General features: G+C 36.1%; 1 protein-coding gene across 1 annotated transcript in view; it reads right to left on the bottom strand.

Moving 5' to 3' along the window:
* Positions 1–20387, bottom strand: part of LOC115883289 (adenylate cyclase type 6-like) — a 171493-nt gene that overhangs the window by 112089 nt on the left and 39017 nt on the right. The window contains 1 exon segment of the mRNA XM_030901619.1: positions 6299–6493. Within this exon segment, the coding sequence (XP_030757479.1) occupies positions 6299–6493 (195 nt within the window).

Raw genomic sequence — 20387 nt, 5'->3', positions numbered from 1 at the left:
ATTTCTAATAATATAGCTAAAGATATAACACCTAAAAAATTACTAAAAAATAAAAGATAACTTTTAAAATACATTATATAATATTTGTTCTATTTTAAATCATTATCACTAAACTTATTTGAACTTCTGTTTGAATAATTTATCCAATATGGGTATTATATCGGCAGATTCCAAAAGACCATTGAAGTTTATGCTAAATTCATTCATAAGCTACCCTCTGCGTCTGGATGTCGAATTATGCTAATCGAATTTGAATCGAAAATAAAATTTAAAAACTCTCAATTAACACACTTGAATGGTTTCGTAAAATGGTAATTATCGTCCCCTTGACAGGTTGGTATTTCGGAAACGCCTCAAGTCCGAATCCATTATGCAAAAAGATTACTACGCCGACGTCAAAAGAAAACTGATGAATATTAATCGAATTGAAACGAGGTACCGTTCTCAATTCAAATCGAATTTCAGCTAATTTTTTCGAGAGGATAAAATTTCAGGGATATGTTGAATTTTTAGATTGCCCTAACTGGTTTAGCGCTGTTGCATTTTAATAGCTAATCTAGGTTGCCCTTAAATGCATCTAAAATTAAATAGAATACAGATTTTTTACTTCTTAAGTTAATATTAAAATTTATTCTTTTTAAAACTAGGTATATTTTTACGTCGCATTAAAAGTAAACATTATTTTAATAAAAATAATATAATTTTTTTCTGCCTGAAAGCTTAAAATTTTGTCCAACATCAACTCTGAAATTCAGCACAGGATCGTTTCAAGAGAAGCGCCTCAAGAGCATTCTGGAAATTCAAGGACAGGGTTTTCTACAATCATGACTTAAGTACAAAAATGAAAATTGCAGTGTACCGAACAATAAAAATCCCCACCATGTTATATGAAAGCCGTACCGCCGCGCCGGCACATGAACGCATTAAATAAGTTGCAACATAGACACATTAGACAACTCTTAAAAATCAAATGGTTCCACCATGTCTCGAACGTATCGGTCCTTGAAAAAGCTAGCTGCGAGAGCGTTGAAGTTATGATTACTAAATCCCGCTTAAGATGGGCTACTCACGTATGCAGGATGCAGGAAAACCGCCTACCAAAATCTCTTCTTTGCGGTGAGCTTCGAGACAGTAAGAGGAAAACAGGTGGACAACTCAAAAGGTACAAGGATATTTTCCACGAAAACTTAAAGTGGATAAGCATGCAGAATCAATGAGAAGAATCAGCGCATAATAGAACGCAATAAAAAAGAATTGTAAACTCAGTTAACAGCTTACCAAAAAGTAAAGAGGCAACAAAGTAATGAGATTTTTGAAAAGCTCTTCCATTTTTTTCTCTCGCTATTCTAGACAGTGAATTAGCATTGCAAGTTGTTGTTTTGCCAAGACTGCACCACCCAGGGATTTAAAAAGAGTGGGAAAACACTAACAACATCCTAAAAAGGAAAAAAAATTGAACTAGATTGTAGTAGTCGAAACTGTGATATTTTTTATGGTTCTTTAGTGCCCGGGTGGCTTTGGGTAAACTGGTAGTTTAATAAGAAGCAAGGTTTATTTTTTTACTTTTATATTATTATTATATCAAATATAACTTTATATAAACAACAATGAAAATGTGTGAAGTGAAACATAGTGATATATTAAACTAAACGTGAAAGTAAAATCCCTCCAATCCCCCCAAGAACAATAAAAGCTTAATTTCATGACATAGTTAAACTGCTTATAATATACAGAGAAGACCAGGCTACTAGTAACATAGCAAGTTGCCGGACGAATTTACGTTTACCCGTTTTGCGTTCGTACTCGAGATTCACTGCCGGCTAGTCGGCTGGTCAGGCAGTACGCAGTTGCAGTTGTGCTTGGACGGGTCGGTCATGACAGACTAGGAATACGACTCGAGGAGTGCCGAGTATTTATTATTTCCATTTTAAGTGTTTACCTTCACTTAAGGTAACATTTAAAATGAAAATACTTAAATAATTATTATTTGAGTGTGTTTACAAGCCAAAACTAAAAATAAATAAGTTCTCTAAACCAAAAAAAAAACAAAAATATTACTCTAAATAAAAAAAAGTTATAAAAAGTGTTCAAAAAGACCATCTTCTTGTGCTAGAGAGAAGCCTAGGCGGTCGTAAAAGCTCCGTCTGACATTGGCTAACATATTAGGGCTAATAGTTTGGAGAGCCTCTCGTATTTTTACTTGAAGCTCATCCAGATTATTAGCCCTATTATGACCATACACTTTGGATTTTACATAACCCCACAAAAATAAGTCATTGGGAGAAAAATCTGGTGATATAGCGGGCCACAAAATAGTTCCATGTCCACTAATTAAACGGTTGGGAAAAGTATTGTTCAAATATTCGTGACCAATACGGGCATTGTGGGCAGGACAACCACCTCAGCAATTTGATTACTTGAAAACGTGGGATTTTGATCCGCGGTAGCACAAATGAACACTTGCTTTAACTCCTGTTCTTCATTAATCAACACATCAAGCTTTTTTTGTTTTTGTGGGAACACGCACCCATGTGTTTCAAAATTATTAATAACTCTTGATACAGTAGGTAAAGATGGAATTGGCCTGTCTACAAAAGTTTTTGGAAAAATTGTTTCTATATCCCGATAAGATCTATTTTGGAAATACCATTTTACAATTTGAATTTTCTGACGAACTTCGTAAACTTCCATTATTTTATTTAAAAAATAAATTTTACACGAGAACTATCGCGAGAATCTATGTCTTCGTTTTGGCTATTAAAACACGAATAAATACAAATTCTGAAACATTCCTATCACATATCTACCTATTTTTAGTTTATCGAATTTTTTCCCCTGCTTTTTATCCGGCGGACGGGTATACGCTAATTCGTCCGGTTCTGCCTATGTTACTACTACGGTGGTCCGGTCTGTATATGTATTATATGCAACAAAAGTACACTCTTATTGAAATCCAATTAATGTTATAGTTAAATGATGTAATGGAAACCAATGAGTTTCTATAGTTGGCCACTGATAGTGTATATTCCGTAAGCAATACTATGACACATTTTTTTAAACACTGTTATAGTAGAGGAATGGGTAAAGTAGTGTTCTTTGGCAGTAATGATATTATCTTTGTATGTACGATAATGTTTTCTCTGCGCGGTAATATCTAAAAAATTAAATAGCCCTTCTCACACAATATAACAGAAATAATCTTGAAGAAAATATTTTATATCCAAATATATTTAAAAAAGTTTTAGATTTTGCAGGATTCGAACCTATGTCAGATACCATATGTTGATTTACACGCATTTTAGACCATACGACCACCGCCATTTTTTAATTATATAGTTTTCTTACAGTTGTTAAACGTTAAATTTATATTCTGTTTTTTAATACTTTTTTTTGTAGTATCTTTATATTTTCTAACCACTTAAACCTTCCTTAGACACCTATAAAAATGTCACCTAACCAAAATTAGCCAAACCGGTTCAGCCATTCTCGACTTTTAGCAAGAATACTCAATTAATTTTTATTAAAAATAAAATAAAACGTATTAATTTAATTACACTATAACAAGAAAATTCATTTTATATTATTAGAAATATTTGACAAGAGAAATACAGACTAGCTTGCAATTTGCTAAGAGAACATTTTATAATTTCTAGAATCATTCATTGAAGTAGACAGTCAATATTAATGGCCTGCATTTATCACTGGGAATTACTGTCCTTGCACTACTAATGCACCGTCAGGGATGGTTCAGTTGTAAGCTCTTTAAATTATTAAAGAGGAAATATGCCAAATGAGGTTCGACTTGTAAATATGAATTGGAAAATCTTTTGTGAAGTTCATATTGCCAACTCTGCAGATTATTTCCAATGATTACTGATTATTAGAAATAAATAAATAAATATAAATAAATAAATGCCTTTATTGTCAATTTTTTTTTCAATTTGTAGACAAAGGTAAACTAACAAACAAAGTAAAAAAAACAAGGTATACAAACAAACAAACAAAAGATAATACAAAACATTATACAAATAATATTGTCAGTCTTATTGTTAAAATAAACATTATAAATGTTTATAATGTCAAAGAACAAAAAAGAAAAATAATATTCAAAAATATTTAGCTAGTTTATAGTAAAATATCAATGACCTCTAAATAAATTCATTTCGATGTCATTAGTAAATACAGCAATAGCAAACATTAGACCAGTGTTTACAAGATCAAATTTGATTTTCAAAATATAATTCATTTACGGCGTAGAAAGCCTTGTCTAGTAAATAAGAGTTCAATGCTTTGCGAAATGAAAAAAATGATGTTATGGATTTGATTTCAAATGGCAGGTGATTGTGCATTTTTTTCGAGTTGTATAATATTGAACTTTTAACTAACTCTGAGCGTGGGGTAGGTTGATAAAGATCTTGCTCCGCGTTCCTGAGTGGATAAGTGTGAGATGGCCTTTCTTGAAAAACTGATACATGTTTACGTATTAGGCAAACGGATTCAAATATAAATAAGGAAGGAAGAGTCAATATTTTTAATTTTTTAAAAAAGTCCCGGCAATGAGTTCTGCTGTTTAGTCCCAGTGAATATCGAACAGCTCTCTTCTGGAGCCTGAAAATGCGGTCAAATTGGGTCGCACAACACGTACCCCAGAATGGAAGGATTTTTTTTTCTTAATGCAAAACAAGCTGAGCTCAATTTTTTCGACAAAGCTTCGATATGTATGTCCCATTTCAGAGAATTGTCCACAACAAGCCCTAAGAATTTTACAGACTTGACGACGTCAATGGTGGTGTTGTTAAGTACAAAAGGCTGCAACGAGTTTTTATACGACAAAGCTTTAGTTTTAGAAATGTTGAGACACAGGAGGTTCGAATTTGAAGAACGTAGATTAGAAAAACGATTATGAGGTTTTTTCGCGAACAAAAAAATTTGGAATTTTTTTTAAAAAAATTGTATTTTTTTTAGTTTTTAGTTAAAAAACATCATTTCTTTTGAAAATGTTCAAAGTAAAATAACTCGGTTATTTTCGACTTATTTCGAAAACGGCAAAGAGAAAATATGTTTTTTATGGAGATCTACCAGCCCTGAAAATATTTTCACTTATTTAAGACTCACCCTTTATATAAGTTCCGAGAGTGCTTCCAATCTAACAGAATCCCCTAAAATACTGACTTATTAAAATGCACTAGCTTAAATAGCGAGTACACAAAAATTGGTATAAAAAAATGGTAAATAAATGCTATATTTATATTTTTGTTATTCAGGGTGACTCTTAAATAAGTGCGAATATTTTTAGGAGTAGTATATTGCGACCCCAGGAACAGGATAATGAGTTTTTTTCGCGAACAAAAAATTTTGAATTTTTTGAAAAAAATTTGGACTCTTTTTTAAATTTTAGTTAGTATAAATATTTTCAAACTCCACCAACAAGGACCATTTTACAAAAAAAATTGGTCGTCGGTTGAATTGGAAAATAATTATATTAAAATTTATGTTGGGGTGGGTGTAGTTTTCACTCTTCCCGTACTTTTTCTTGATTTTTGTGAAAATCAAATGTTAAAGCACTTAGCAAAACATAGACATCCAAAATTTCGTTCGAATCGGAATAACGGTTCTTAAAATATCTAAAAAATTGTGTTTATTTTTTTAAAGTTTGATGCCCTCTAACCAGGGTTTGGAAGTAGTTAATTAAGACGTAATTTACCTGATTAACTACGTGTAGTTTTTCTTCAAAAACTACGTCTTTTCCCGTACATTAACTACATGAAAACTACGTTAATAAACTATGTATTGATATTATGAATAATTTTCCTTTGTATGAGGTGTAATAGAGATAATATGATGTAAATATTATATTTAAAGCCATATTTCTTCTGTTTTCTTAAATACATTTTGTGTTTTTAAAGCTTCAACTTATTAAAACCTCACCTCAAACCCTTTTATATTTGAAACTTACATACATAAGTTACATAAACTACACCGTCTACATAAACTACATTACATGTAAATGTAGTTTATGTAGTTTATAAAAGTAACATGTAGTTGTCCGAACCCTGCGTCTAACGGACTAACAAAGCACTTTTGTATAGAGGTAAGTTGTGTCCAATATTTAGTCTTATTTTGATTTCAAAAATACGTATGTAGTAGTTCTGTGTCCGCGGAATATTGGGAAACCCTGTATATTATAGGTAAATTTAATACGGGAACTGAGCCACAATAAGCTATTGGGGCTGCAGTGGAGTTTGTCTTCATAGTGAGTCTTTTACAGTTAAAATAGAAAAATACTTTGTGGTCTTACCTGTACGTTTTTAAATTGATGGGTACTACACAACTTTCCCAGCAGTCGAACGAGCTTGCCAAAAAAAGTGGGCGCCTCCATTCTCGAAGCCGACGAGACCAATAATTCAGCTTCCACTTCGTGACTTTCCGGGCCGGGTGAATTTGGTGCCGATCCATTTTCTCGGTTCGGTGGTGACCTTGTAATACTGCCAACCTGAAAAAGTATTGTAATATCATTACTTTTTCTTATTGTACATAGATTATTATTTACAAGAATCTGAAAAATGAATATAAATTTTGTTGCATTTAATTTTTTTTTTCCAAACCAAATCAAACTACAACATAAGTGACTCGCATAGGGGTATTTCGTAAATGTTTATATTGAAGTATTCATTAGATATATTTAATCTTATTCATATAATTTATATAGTTTAAAGGAAGTTTTGATCTTAAATTTTCAAAACATACCGGATTTGTCAAAAGTAGTTCGCTCCTATAACTATTTTATTTCTTCAGATAAAAAAAGAGATTTGGTATGTTATTATATAATATAAATTAAGATTGATTGACGTATTCAATTGTTTTCGATTACTTCCTGCTTCACCGAAAATGTACGGTATTTTTTCACTTTTGATTCACTATTCGATAGAGAATGGCACTCGGAATAGAATGACATACTATCATATGTCAACTTTTGACATTTTCGCTTAAAAAATCGTAGTTTTAATTTCAATCTAGAGTACCAATTGACCATGTTAAAAATACTAATTTTTAATGAAGGTGCCTTGGAAAAGTAGATTTGATCGACTAATGTTTTTCATGTCTTGAATTGTTTTTGACGTCTTGTTAAAAGATGTCCATATCGTATTTTTAATAATTTCTTGGTATAACTGCATGTTACAGTTTAAAGAAACGATATACGAAAATGTCGAAAGTTGACATATGGATATGTCATTCTATTCAGAGTGTCATTTTCTATCGAATAATGTAAAAAATAGGTACCGTGTTATTTAAAAATCAAAAGTTGTAGTGACTTCCGGTGAAACAGGAAGCGACAGAAAGTAATTGAATACGTCAATCAATTTTGGTTTATATAATATTTTTTTTATCTGAAAAAATAAAATAGTTATAGGGGGTGAGCCACTTTTTTCCCAATATAGAAAACAAATAGTTTTTATAGATTTTTCATTATCTCTATCATCATCGTACATATTCAGATCTCTAGTTATATCAGCTTAATTTAATTTGTCCTTAAATATTCTGTGGCACCTTATGAAAAAATATGGATTAAAACTACAGAAAAAATACTCAAATAAGTATAAATAATGAGTATAACTATAGAGACAAATTTTGTTTATAATTATTAATTATTTAATAATTTAATTATAAAATAATTTATAACCGTTAATTGGACATTAGTACCTATCTAATTGTACCATTGTATCTACCTATATTATTTTTAAATTTGTAAACCGTTCTATCAATAATTAACAAACACACAATATGATTAGTTACGTATGTTTAAATTATATCGATCTGTGTTATCGGATAGTCTATTAGTACGTATGTGCTATATCTTTCTATGCAGACAATCATAATATAAACCGACTAGCTATTAATTAATTTGCTATTAATGTCCCATTTCTAACTACTGCTTCACTCTACGTGCATTAGGAGAAATTTAACTTGTAGATTTAAGTCTAGTTTTAATGCATCTGAATTTTGTACGTTTTGTGCAAAAAAACAATATGGTGTCACGAAATTCGTAAAAAGTTAAAGAAGCTTTAACCACTATACGAACTCTGGAAGTATTAATCTGACAGCTACATACATAAAATTACCCAAGAAATTCGTAAAAACTATTTGGGTGCTTGAAAATTAGTGTTTTTTAGAAAACGTCAAAAATTTGAATGCATGAAAACTAGAGGTTAAAGCAATAATTTTAAAATAATGCAGTTATAAGTATTAAATTTTCATTAACACATGTCATATTTCATTTATATGACAGGTGTTGATAAAAATTTAATATGTCAAATGTCACTTAAATTTTGCATCTTTTGGGTATATCACTAAACTTTTCTACATAACATCTACAAAAACAATTTAATCTTTCCACTTTACAAATCACCGAGTAAATTACCATATTTTGAAAACTTGTTTTTTGAAAATGACTATTTTGGATTTAGGTAATTATTGGGAAAACTGGAAATCGTCCGATTTTCGCCTAAGTTGGTATACACCCTATTTTGAGGTCGTAGATTACGAATCTGAACTTTTTTCCTGGCGGTCTCACCGTTTTTCAGAAAAACGTAAAATACTTTCAATACTGAATTTATCTCTATTTCAGCCCTATAACTGTAATAAATATAATATTATAGTTTATCTAAAAGTCATACTTGATTGAGGATAGAAAAATGTTCAAAGTTTTACTGAAAAACACTTTTATTAACAAAATAACAAAGAAAATGGAAGAAGAATGGCGACCAGATGGAAGTTTGACATATCATATATCCTTCTTTCTATGTAATGAGAGAGACAAATATATTCTAGATCTAATCTAGAAATTTGAAACTTTGCAACGTTGCCATATCTTGTATTTTTTCGGATGATTAGGGATTTTAAATCAATTACCTATGAGATCTCACAATAGTTAAATCTACCTGCATCCATAAAGTTGCACGAAAGAGTTTTGATTGCATTGGTTTCAAGTTCTTTGCGGAGGGGATTAATCTTTTTTTGATATAATATAACAAAAAAAGATTAACTTAGAATTGATATTATTGTTGATATAATATAACAAAAAAAGATTAACCCCCTCCGCATAGAAGTTGAAACCAATGCAATCAAAACTCTTTCGTGCAACTTTGTGGTTATAAATAGTCAGATCTCGTTAGTATAATAATAGTTATGGGAAGGAGCTGTTCCTCTGGCGACCGCCCTTCGTAATCTCAGAGAGAGCGAAAAAATGCGCTAAATTTAGGTTTAGCATTGGCAACGTTGCTTTAAATGTCAGAAACACATAACCCGACATTTTCAGATTGTGTACAAATTTATTTTAGCCAATTTTCCTATATTATGCACAGAATTGGTTAAAAAAGTATCAGAAAATAGCAAAAACCTCATTATTGAATACCTAACAAACTATGTGTTAGAAAACCTTAAAAACATGAAAAATTAAGAAAAATTCGATGTTGAAATAACTTTTCGTTTTTCTGAAAAACGGTAAGAGACTGCTAGAAAAAAGTTCAGATTCGTAATCTACGACCTAAAAATAGGGTGTAAGTATACCAATCTTGGTGAAAATCGGACGATTTCCAGTTTTCCCAATAATTACACAGATTTATTATGGCATTTAATGTTTTCGTTCTCAAAACTAACTAAACTCGCATTTTACCGTATCTCTACTCTAATTTACGCTGTTAAATCCATTTAATATTGAAAATTATAGCAATTTCCCTTTAAAACATAAAATATCAGAATTTTTATTAAATTACCTATTTGAAAGATATTTTTTTCAGTAAATTCGTATGTAAATATAAAAGAGTTATATCTCTATCTCCCAAACAGAATTTGTTTTTCATCATTTATTTTTTATTTTAATTGCCATCGCTAAACCTAAAACAGGTTTACTGAAGTTCATGCTCTGTAAAAACAAACAGTAATGTAAAAATGAGTTTTATGCCGGTGTGCATCAAGGTGAAAACTATGAAAAAGGCCATGCAAAATAATTCATAACTATGCACCGCTTAAAATCTGGAATTACTGGTTTTATCCGTTTTTCTATTTTAGTTCGTAATCTGGATAAAGTGAAAAAAGTACTAACTACTGAAAAATTGTTGGCAAATTTAACAACATAAGCTGCAGAAAATATTAATTCTTAGAAATTTCGTTAAATAGAAAGTTGCGTTACCTTAAAACTAATAGACAAGTAATTAAATTGAAAAAGTAAAACAGTTTTTAATGCTAAAAAATTGTCGACATATTTAGCAGGAACGTACATGTGAGTTATCACTGGAATATTTTTCTAAAAAAACATATGCGCCACTGTTTTTTTTTTCTCTTGTTAACAAAATTGTGTAGATCGTTTAATTCCGATTAATAGCAACCTCTAAATTATTTTTAATGTCATTAACTGACCAAAGTGATAATAAGTACCTACTCATTGATTCTCATCAAAAAATATGAAAATAACTCCCTATAAACATGGGTGGGGAAATGCGTTGTCTTAAAGTTACAAGATATTTAACTTTTAAAATATAGGTTTTATGTAATTATCTTAAATATAATTATTTTTTGTAATTTTCTATAGGTAAGAACTGAGCATCAGTGTTACAAATTTTATTAAAATTTAATAATAAATTCGATTATAGTTATTAATGATACAAGTTCGACACGAACATCATAGCCGAGTGGCTTAGTTACACAAAAGTTTCATCGAACGTGCATCATTCAAAAATTTAATTCACCGACGCGACACGACCGGCGTGAAGATAGCCACGGTTTTCCATCCACGGTTTTGGAAAATCCCAACCATAGTAAACATATGGCAACGACGCTTTTCGTCCGATTCAGCCACATCCACGGTTTTCGGTGTCGAAACGCCTCAATTAAAATATATCTACAGCCACACTTTTCTGTTGTTACAAATATTATTAAAGATTTAGAAGAATTATATATTAAGTTAATAGAAATGGTCGAGTTTATATTTATATGAACAATTATTTTATATTTATATGAACAATTATTTATAAGATATAGATTTAACTTTAAAAATCCTCTTAAAAATTTAAATTCTATCTAGTTCTTAGCAAAATTCGATACTAATTTTTTAAAAGTTGTGCCACAGCGAGATCCTTTGGAAAAGATGTATAGGCGACTAGGGTACACTACCCATTGCCGGTACACTAACCATTTGCCGGTCTTTAGGGAAAGGGTCAGATTCAAAAAACCGATATTTTACATAAAATTTGACAGAAAAAAAATCGCCACCAATTTGTTAAGGGTTGTGCCACAACGAGGCCATCTGGAAACGATGTACAGATGACAAGAGTACACCACCCCGTATTCAAAATCATTTGCCGGTCCGTAGGAAAAGGGCCAAGTTCAAAAAACGGCTGTTTCTCTTGAAAATTAACAGAAAAAAAATTGTAGCTCATTTATTAAGGGTTGTGCCGCAACGAGACCATCTGAAACGGTGTGGCATGATTTAGAGTATACCACCCGTATTCAAAATCATTTGCCGGTCCGTAGGAAAGGGCCAAGTTCAAAAACCGCTGTTTCTCTTGAAAATTAACAGAAAAAAAATTGTACCTCATTTATTAAGGGGTTGTTGCCAGAAACGAGACCGTCTGGAAATCGATGCATACCAAGATGACAAAGGGTACACCACCCAATGGCTCAAAAACATTTGCCGGTCCGTAGGAAAGGGCTAAGTTCAAAACCGCTGTTTCCCTTGAAAAGTAACAAAAAAAAATTGTAGCTCATTTATTAGGGTTGCGCCGCAACGGAGATCACCTGAAACGATGCTTCACCAGATGACAAGGGTTGCACCACCCATATTCTAAAAACTCATTGCCGGTCCCGTAGGGAAAGGGCAAGAATCAAAAAAACCGCTGTTTTCTTGAAAATTAACAGAAAAAAATTGTAGCTCGCATTTCATTAAGGGTTATGCCGCAACGAGACCACCTGGAAACGATGTACAGATGACAAAGGGTACACCACTGTTAAAATCATTTGCCGGTCACGTAGGAAAAGGGCCAAGTTCAAAAACCGCTGTTTCTCTTGAAATTAACAGAAAAAAAAATTGCCGGCGCTCATTTATTAAGGGGTTGTGCCGCCAACGCCCCATCTTTGGAAGCGATGTACCAAAGATAACAAGGGTACCACCACCCCATATTCAAAACCATTTGCCGGTCCGTAGGAAAAGGGCCAAGTTCAAAAAACCGTTGTTTTTCTTGAAAATTAACAGAAAAAAAATTGTAGCTCATTTATTAAGGGTTGTGCCGCAACGAGACCACCTGGAAACGATGTACAGATGACAAGGGTACACTACCCCGTATTCAAAACCATTTGCCGGTCCGTAGGAAAAGGGCCAAGTTCAAAAAACCGCTGTTTTTCTTGAAAATTAACAGAAAAAAAATTGTAGCTCATTTATTAAGGGTTGTGCCGCAACGAGTCCACCTGGAAACAATGTACAGATGACAAGGGTACACCACCCCATATTCAAAACCATTTGCCGGTCCGTAGGAAAAGGGCCAAGTTCAAAAAACCGCTGTTTTTCTTGAAAATTAACAGAAAAAAAATTGTAGCTCATTTATTAAGGGTTGTGCCGCAACGAGACCACCTGGAAACGATGTACAGATGACAAGGGTACACTACCCCGTATTCAAAACCATTTGCCGGTCCGTAGGAAAAGGGCCAAGTTCAAAAAACCGCTGTTTTTCTTGAAAATTAACAGAAAAAAAATTGTAGCTCATTTATTAAGGGTTGTGCCGCAACGAGTCCACCTGGAAACGATGTACAGATGACAAGGGTACACCACCCCATATTCAAAACCATTTGCCGGTCCGTAGGAAAAGGGCCAAGTTCAAAAAACCGCTGTTTTTCTTGAAAATTAACAGAAAAAAAATTGTAGCTCATTTATTAAGGGTTGTGCCGCAACGAGACCACCTGGAAACGATGTACAGATGACAAGGGTACACTACCCCGTATTCAAAACCATTTGCCGGTCCGTAGGAAAAGGGCCAAGTTCAAAAAACCGCTGTTTTTCTTGAAAATTAACAGAAAAAAAATTGTAGCTCATTTATTAAGGGTTGTGCCGCAACGAGTCCACCTGGAAACAATGTACAGATGACAAGGGTACACCACCCCATATTCAAAACCATTTGCCGGTCCGTAGGAAACGGGCCAAGTTCAAAAAACCGCCGTTTTCTTTGAAAACCAACAGAAAAAAAATTGTAGCTCATTTGGTTAAGCGGTTGTGCCGCAGCAGACCACCTGGAAACGATGTACAGATGACAAGGATGACCACCGCAGCATTCAAAACTAAACCGTCAATGGCAGTGGTTCGTAGCTCATTTATGGTTAGGCACAGCACGACGTCCATCTGAATGATGCTGATGATATGGCACATCAATTTATTACGAACTGTGGAGCCGCTGTTTTTTCTTGAAATTAACAGAAAAAATTGTAGCTCATTTATTAAGGTTGGGCCGCAGTCCATCTGGAAATGATGTTGCTGTTGACAAGGAGTTTTACCTCGTATTCAAAATCATTTGCCGGTCCGTAGGAAAAGGGCCAAAGTTCAAAAACCACTGTTTTTCTTGAAAATTAAAAAGAAAAAAAATTGGCGAAGCTCATTTGACAAGGGTTGTGCCATGCTGAGACCACCTGGAAACGATGTACAGATGACGGAATTACACCACCCCGCATTCAAAACCATTGCGCCGGTCCGTAGGAAGGGCCAAGTTAATAAAACCGCTGTTTTTCTTGAAAATTAACAGAAAAAAATTGTAGCTCATTTATTAGGGGTTGCGCCGCAACGAGTCCATCTGGAAACGATGTACAGATGACAAGGTAATAACACCGGTATTTCAAAATCATTTGCCGGTCCGTAGGAGAAAGGGCCAAGTTCAAAAAACCGCTGTTTTTCTTGAAAATTAACAGAAAAAATTGTAGCTCATTTATTAAGGGTTGTGCGCAACGAAGTCCACCGAAAACGATGTACAGATGACAAGGGTTTACACCACCCGTATTCCGAAACCATTTGCCGGTCCGTAGGAAAAGGGCCAAGATCAAAAACCGCTGTTTTCTTGAAAATTAACAGAAAAAAAATTGTAGCTCATTTATTGGCGGTTGCCGCAGCTTGAGTCCATCTGAAAACGATGTACAGATGACAAGGGTACACCACCCCGTATTCAAAACCATTTGCCGGTCCGTAGGAAAAGGGCCAAGTTCAATAAACCGCTGTTTTTCTTGAAAATTAATGGAAAAAAATTGTAGCTCGCCGGGAAAGCCGTTATGCCACGATACGAGTCTACCTGGGAACGATGTACAGATGACAGGGGTACACCACCCCGTATTCAAAACCACTTGTCCGGTGCGTTCGTCAGAAAAAATTTCAGCTCATTTATTAAGGAAGGCAACGAGTCTGAGCCCGGGAAAACGATGTACGGATATCGGCACACTTCGTATTAAACATTGGTACGGTCCAGGTTGCTCGTAAAACCGCCGTTTCCTCTATCAGAAAAAATTGTAGCTTTTTATTGGTTGCAGCCCATTGCTCAACGATATGGCGGATCATCTCGTAGCTAAACTATTTGTCCGTAGGTTCAACGTTTTTCTTGAATAATGAAATAGCTCATTTGTTAGTCGAGTCGCAGCATTACCTGGAACATGTAGATGTCAGTACACTGTCAAAATTATTTATTGTTCAGAAAGTTCAAAAAAACCGCTGTTTTTCTTGAAAATTAACAGAAAAAAATTGTAGCTCCATTTATTAAGGGTTGTGCTGCAACGAGTCATCTGGAAACGATATTGCAGGGATGACAAAGGGGTACACCACCCCGTATTCAAAACCATTTGCCGGTCCGTAGGAAAAGGGCCAAGTTCAAAACCACTGTTTCTCTTGAAATTGAACCGAAAAATTGTAGCTTTTTGTTATGGGTTGTGCCGTAAACGAGATCACCTGGAAACGATATACAGATTACACTCGGTACACCACCCCGTATTCAAAACCATTTGCCGGTCCGTAGGGAAAAGAGGCCAAGTTCAAAAAACCGCTGTTTTCTTGAAAAGAATTAACGAAAAAAAATTGGTAGCTCATTTAATAAGGGTTGTGCCTTTTCCGAACGGACCGGCAAACCATGTACAGATGACAAGGGTACACCACCCCATATTCAAAACCATTTGCCGGTCCGTAGGGAAAGGACCAAAATCATTTAATAAATGATTAACATGAACTGGACTGAATACGGGGTGGTGTAAACAGCTGTTTTTGAAGACTTGGCCCTTTCGACTATCGGACCGGCCCAATGGTTTTTAATATGGGATATGTACCCACTGTCATCTGCACATCGTTTCCAGGTGAGCTCTTGCCAGGCACAACCCTTAATAAATGAGCTATTTTTTCTGGTAATTTTCAAGAAAACAGCGCAATTTTTCGAACTTGGCCCTTCCCTACGGACCGGTTAATGGTTTTGAGTACGGTGTGAAAATCGCTGATCATCTGTATCGTTTCCAGGTGGTCCTCGCTGCGCACAACCCGTAAAATGATGCCAATTTTCTGTTAATTTTCAAAAAACAGCGGTTTTGAGCAACCCTTTTCCTACGGACCGGCAAATGGTGGTGTCATCGCCGGGGTGGTGTACCCTTTGTCATCTGTACATCGTTTCCAGGTGGTCTCGTTGCGGCACAACCCTAATAAATGAGCTACAATTTTTCTGTTAATTTTCAAGAAAACAGCGGTTTTTTGAACTTTGGCCCTTCCTACGGACCGGGCAAATGGTTTTGAATACGGGGTGGTGTGACCTTGTCATCTGTACATCGTTTCCAGGTGGACTTGTTGCGGCACAACCCACAAATGAGCTACAATTTTTTCTGTTAATTTTCGAAAAAACGGTTTTGAAGAACGGCCCTTTCCTACGGACCGGCAAAATGGAATATGGGCGGTGTACCCACTTGTCATCTGTACATCGTTCCAATTGCGTACACTGGCAAATGAGCTACAATGAGCTGTTAATTTTCAACGGACTCTGTTTCAACGCCTGTTCGGCTGAAAAACAGCGATTCCTGTCACTCTGGCAGTACTTTCCTAGTGAACTATTGCAAGGCTGGTTGAACTGAATCATGGTATTTCGCTGCGACCTTTGTCGTCTGTACATCGTTTCCAGGCGAATCGTTGCGGCACAACCCTTTAATAAATGAGCTGGTTCCCTGTTAATTCAAGAAAAACAGCGGTTTTTGAACTTGGCCCTTACGAGCTGGACTGGCAAATGGCATCGTTTCAAGATGGTCGTTGCGGCAACCTGTACCCTCGTCAGCTGTACATCGTTTCCAGGACAACTCGTTGAGCGGCCCGTGCCAATAAATGAGCTACGATTTGCAATACATCGTTCAAGAAACAGGCGGTGCGGCTGACATCCAGCTGGTTTTCTGTTAACCCAAAAAATGGCGAGATTTAACCTCGGACATGTTGTATACGAGGTGGTGTGTCACTTCGTCATCAGATGGCCCTGCTGTGCTCAAAACCCTTTAAGTGGTTGGTATTTTTTTGCTGTCTAATTTCATGTAAAATACCGGTTTTGAATTTGGCCCTTTCCCCTAAAGACCGGCAAATGGTTGTAATACGGAACGGTGATGTACCCCGTTCCGTACAACTCCATCTCGTCATGGCACAACCCCTAATACATTGGCGGCGATTTTTCTGTCTAATCCCCAGGTAAAATGACAGTTTTGATTCCCGATTCCTACGGACCGGCAAATGGTTTTGAATACGGGGTGGTGTAACCTGCTGTCATCTACATCGCTCCAGATGGCTCGTGTTGTGGCAAACCCTTAACAAATTGGTGGCACGTTTTTTTTTTGCTGTCTAATTTTATGCAAATATCGGTTTTTTGAATCTGGCCCTTTCCCTAAAGACCGGAAATATCCGGTTTTGAATCGGGGTGGTGTACCCCAAGACCGACGTACATGGTTGATCCAGCAGTGATCTCGTATCGTGCACAAATCATTTCAGGCGCAAGCAACAATTTTTTTCTGTTAATCTTCAAGAAAAACAGCGGTTTGATTGACCCTTTCCCCTACGTGGACCGGCAAATGGTTTTGAATACGAACGTGGTGTGCTCTGTCATCTGTACATCGTTTCAAGGCGGACTCGTTGCGGCAACAACCCTTAATAAATGAGCTACAATTTTTTCTGTTAATTTTCAAGAAAACAGCGGTTTTTAACTTACCCTTTCTACGGGCCGGCTAATGGTTTTGAATAGGGGTGGTGTACCCCTTGTCATCGACTTTCGGTCGTTTCCAGGTGGTCTCGTTGCAGGCACAACCCTAATAAATGAGCTACAATTTTTTTTCTGTTAATTTTCAAGAGAAAAACAGCGGTTTTTTGAACTTGGCCCTTTCCTACGGACCGGCAAATGGTTTTGAATAACACGGGGATGGTAAAATTGTCATCCGTACATCGTTTCCAGGTGGTCTCGTTGCGGCACAAGCCCTTAATAAATGAGCTTTCAATTTTTTTCTGTTAATTTCAAGAAAACAGCGGTTTTATGAACTTGGCCCTTTCCTACGGACCGGCAAATGGTTTTGAATACGGGTATGGTGTATCCTTGTCATCTGTATCGTTCCAGATGGCCTTCGTTGTGGCAAAACCCTTAACAAGTGAGGTGGCATTTTTTGCTGTCTAATTTTATCGTAAAATATCGGTTTTTGAATTTGGCTCTTTCCCTAAAGACCGGCAAATGGTTGTGAATACGGGAGTGGTGGTGTACCCTTTGTCATCTGTACATCGTTTCCAGGTGGTCCTCGTTGCGGCACAACCCTTAATAAATTAGCGGCGATTTTTTCTGTCTAATTTTAGGTAAAATGACAGTTTTTGATTCTGGCCCGCGCGCTTTCCCTACGGACCGGCAAATGGTTTTTGAATACGGGGTGGTGTACCCTTGTCATCTGTACATCGTTTCCAAGATGGCCTCGGTTGTGGCAAAACCCTTAACAAATTGGTGGCGTTTTTTTGCTGTCTAATTTTATGTAAAATATCGGTTTTTGAATCTGGCCCTTTCCCTAAAGACCGGCAAATGGTTGTGAATACGGGGTGGTGTACCCTTGTCATCTGTACATCAGTTTCCAGGTGCGGCTCTGTTGCCGCACAACCCTTAATAAACTGGCTAATTTTTTTCTGTTAATTTTCAAGAAAACAGCGGTTTTGATTCTGGCCCTTTCCTACGGGGACCGAAAATGGTTTTAGAATGAGGGGTGAATTGTACCCTTGTCATCTGTACATCGTTTCCAAGGTGGACTCGTTGCGGCACAACCCTTAATAAATGAGCTACAATTTTTTCTGTTAATTTTCAGGAAAACAGCCGGTTTTTCAGAACTTCACCTTTTCCTACGGACCGGCTATCGAGTTTGAATATGGGTTGGAAACCGCCCTTGTCATCATACATGCGTTTCCAGGTGGTCTCGTTGACAACCTCTTTAATAAATGAGCTACAATTTTTTTCTGTTAATTTTCAAGAAAAACAGCGGTTTTTTGAACTTGGCCCTTTTCCTACGGACCGGCCAAATGGTTTGAATACGATTGGTGGACCCTTTGTCATCTGTACATCGTTTCCAGGTGGTCTCGTTGCGGCTGTACCCTATGCAAATGAGCTACAATTTTTTCTGTTAATTTTCAAGAAGAAACAGCGGTTTTTGAACTTGGCCCTTTCCTACGGACTGGCAAATGGTTTTGAATACGGGGTGGTGTATCCTTGTCATGTACATCGTTTCAGGTGGACTTGTTGCGGCACAACCCTTAATAAATGAGCTACAATTTTTTCTGTTAATTCTTCAAAGAGAAAAAAGCGAGACTGAATCATTGGCCCTTTTCCTACGGACCTAAGTACAAATGGTTTTGAATATGGGGTGGTGTACCTTGTCTCTGTACATCGTTTCAGGTGGTCTCGTTTGCGGCACAACCCTAATAAATGAGCTACAATTTTTTTCTGTTAATTTTCAAGAAAAACGGTTTTGAACTTGGCCCTTTTCCTACGGACCGGCAATGGTTTTTGAATACGGGGTGGTGTACCCTTGTCATCTGTACATCGTTTCCAGGTGGACTCGTTGCGGCACAACCCTTAATAAATGAGCTACAATTTTTTCTGTTAATTTTCAAGAAAAACAGCGGTTTTTGAACTTGGCCCTTTTCCTACGGACCTATAAATGGTTTTGAATACCAGGGTGCCCTTGTCATCTGTACACATCGTTTCCAGGTGGACTCGTTGCGGCACAACCCTTAATAAATGAGCTACAATTTTTTTTCTGTTAATTTTCAAGAAAAACAGCGGTTTTTTGAACTTGGCCCTTTTCCTACGGACCGGCAAATGGTTTTGAATACGGGGTGGTGTATCCTTGTCATCTGTACATCGTTTCCAGATGGCCTCGTTGTGGCAAAACCCTTAACAAATTGGTGGCGATTTTTTTGCTGTCTAATTTTATGTAAAATATCGGTTTTTTGAATTTGGCCCTTTCCCTAAAGACCGGCAAATGGTTGTGAATACGGGGTGGTGGTGTACCCTTGTCATCTGTACATCGTTTCCAGGTGGTCTCGTTGCGGCACAACCCTTAATAAATTGGCGGCGATTTTTTTTCTGTCTAATTTTAGGTAAAATGACAGTTTTTTGATTCTGGCCCTTTCCCTACGGACCGGCAAATGGTTTTGAATACGGGGTGGTGTACCCTTGTCATCTGTACATCGTTTCCAGATGGCCTCGTTGTGGCAAAACCCTTAACAAATTGGTGGCGTTTTTTTTGCTGTCTAATTTTATGTAAAATATCGGTTTTTTGAATCTGGCCCTTTCCCTAAAGACCGGCAAATGGTTGTGAATACGGGGTGGTGTACCCTTGTCATCTGTACATCGTTTCCAGGTGATCTCGTTGCGGCACAACCCTTAATAAACAAGCTACAATTTTTTTTCTGTTAATTTTCAAGAAAAACAGCGGTTTTTTGATTCTGGCCCTTTCCCTACGGACCGGCAAATGGTTTTGAATATGGGGTGGTATACCCTTGTCATCTGTACATCGTTTGCAGATATGGACTGTTGCGGCACAACCCCAATAAATGAGCAACAATTTTTCTGTTAATTTTCAAGAGAAACAGCGGTTTTTTGAACTTGGCCCTTTTCCTACGGACCGGCAAAATGATTTTAAATAAGGGGTGGTATACCCTTGTCATCTGACATCGTTTCCAGGTGGTCTCGTTGCGGCACAACTCTTAATAAATGAGCTACAATTTTTTTTCTGTTAATTTTCAAGAAAAACAGCGGTTTTTTTGAACTTGGCCCTTTTCCTACGGACCGGCAAATGGTTTTGAATATGGGGTGGTGTACCCTTGTCATCTGTACATC

Source organism: Sitophilus oryzae, unplaced genomic scaffold, assembly GCF_002938485.1.
Source record: "Sitophilus oryzae breed Bouriz unplaced genomic scaffold, Soryzae_2.0 scaffold_1869_pilon_pilon, whole genome shotgun sequence".
NCBI lineage: Eukaryota > Metazoa > Arthropoda > Insecta > Coleoptera > Curculionidae > Sitophilus > Sitophilus oryzae.
Note: the sequence above shows the minus strand (reverse complement) of the source record. Positions and strands in the feature narration are given on the sequence as shown.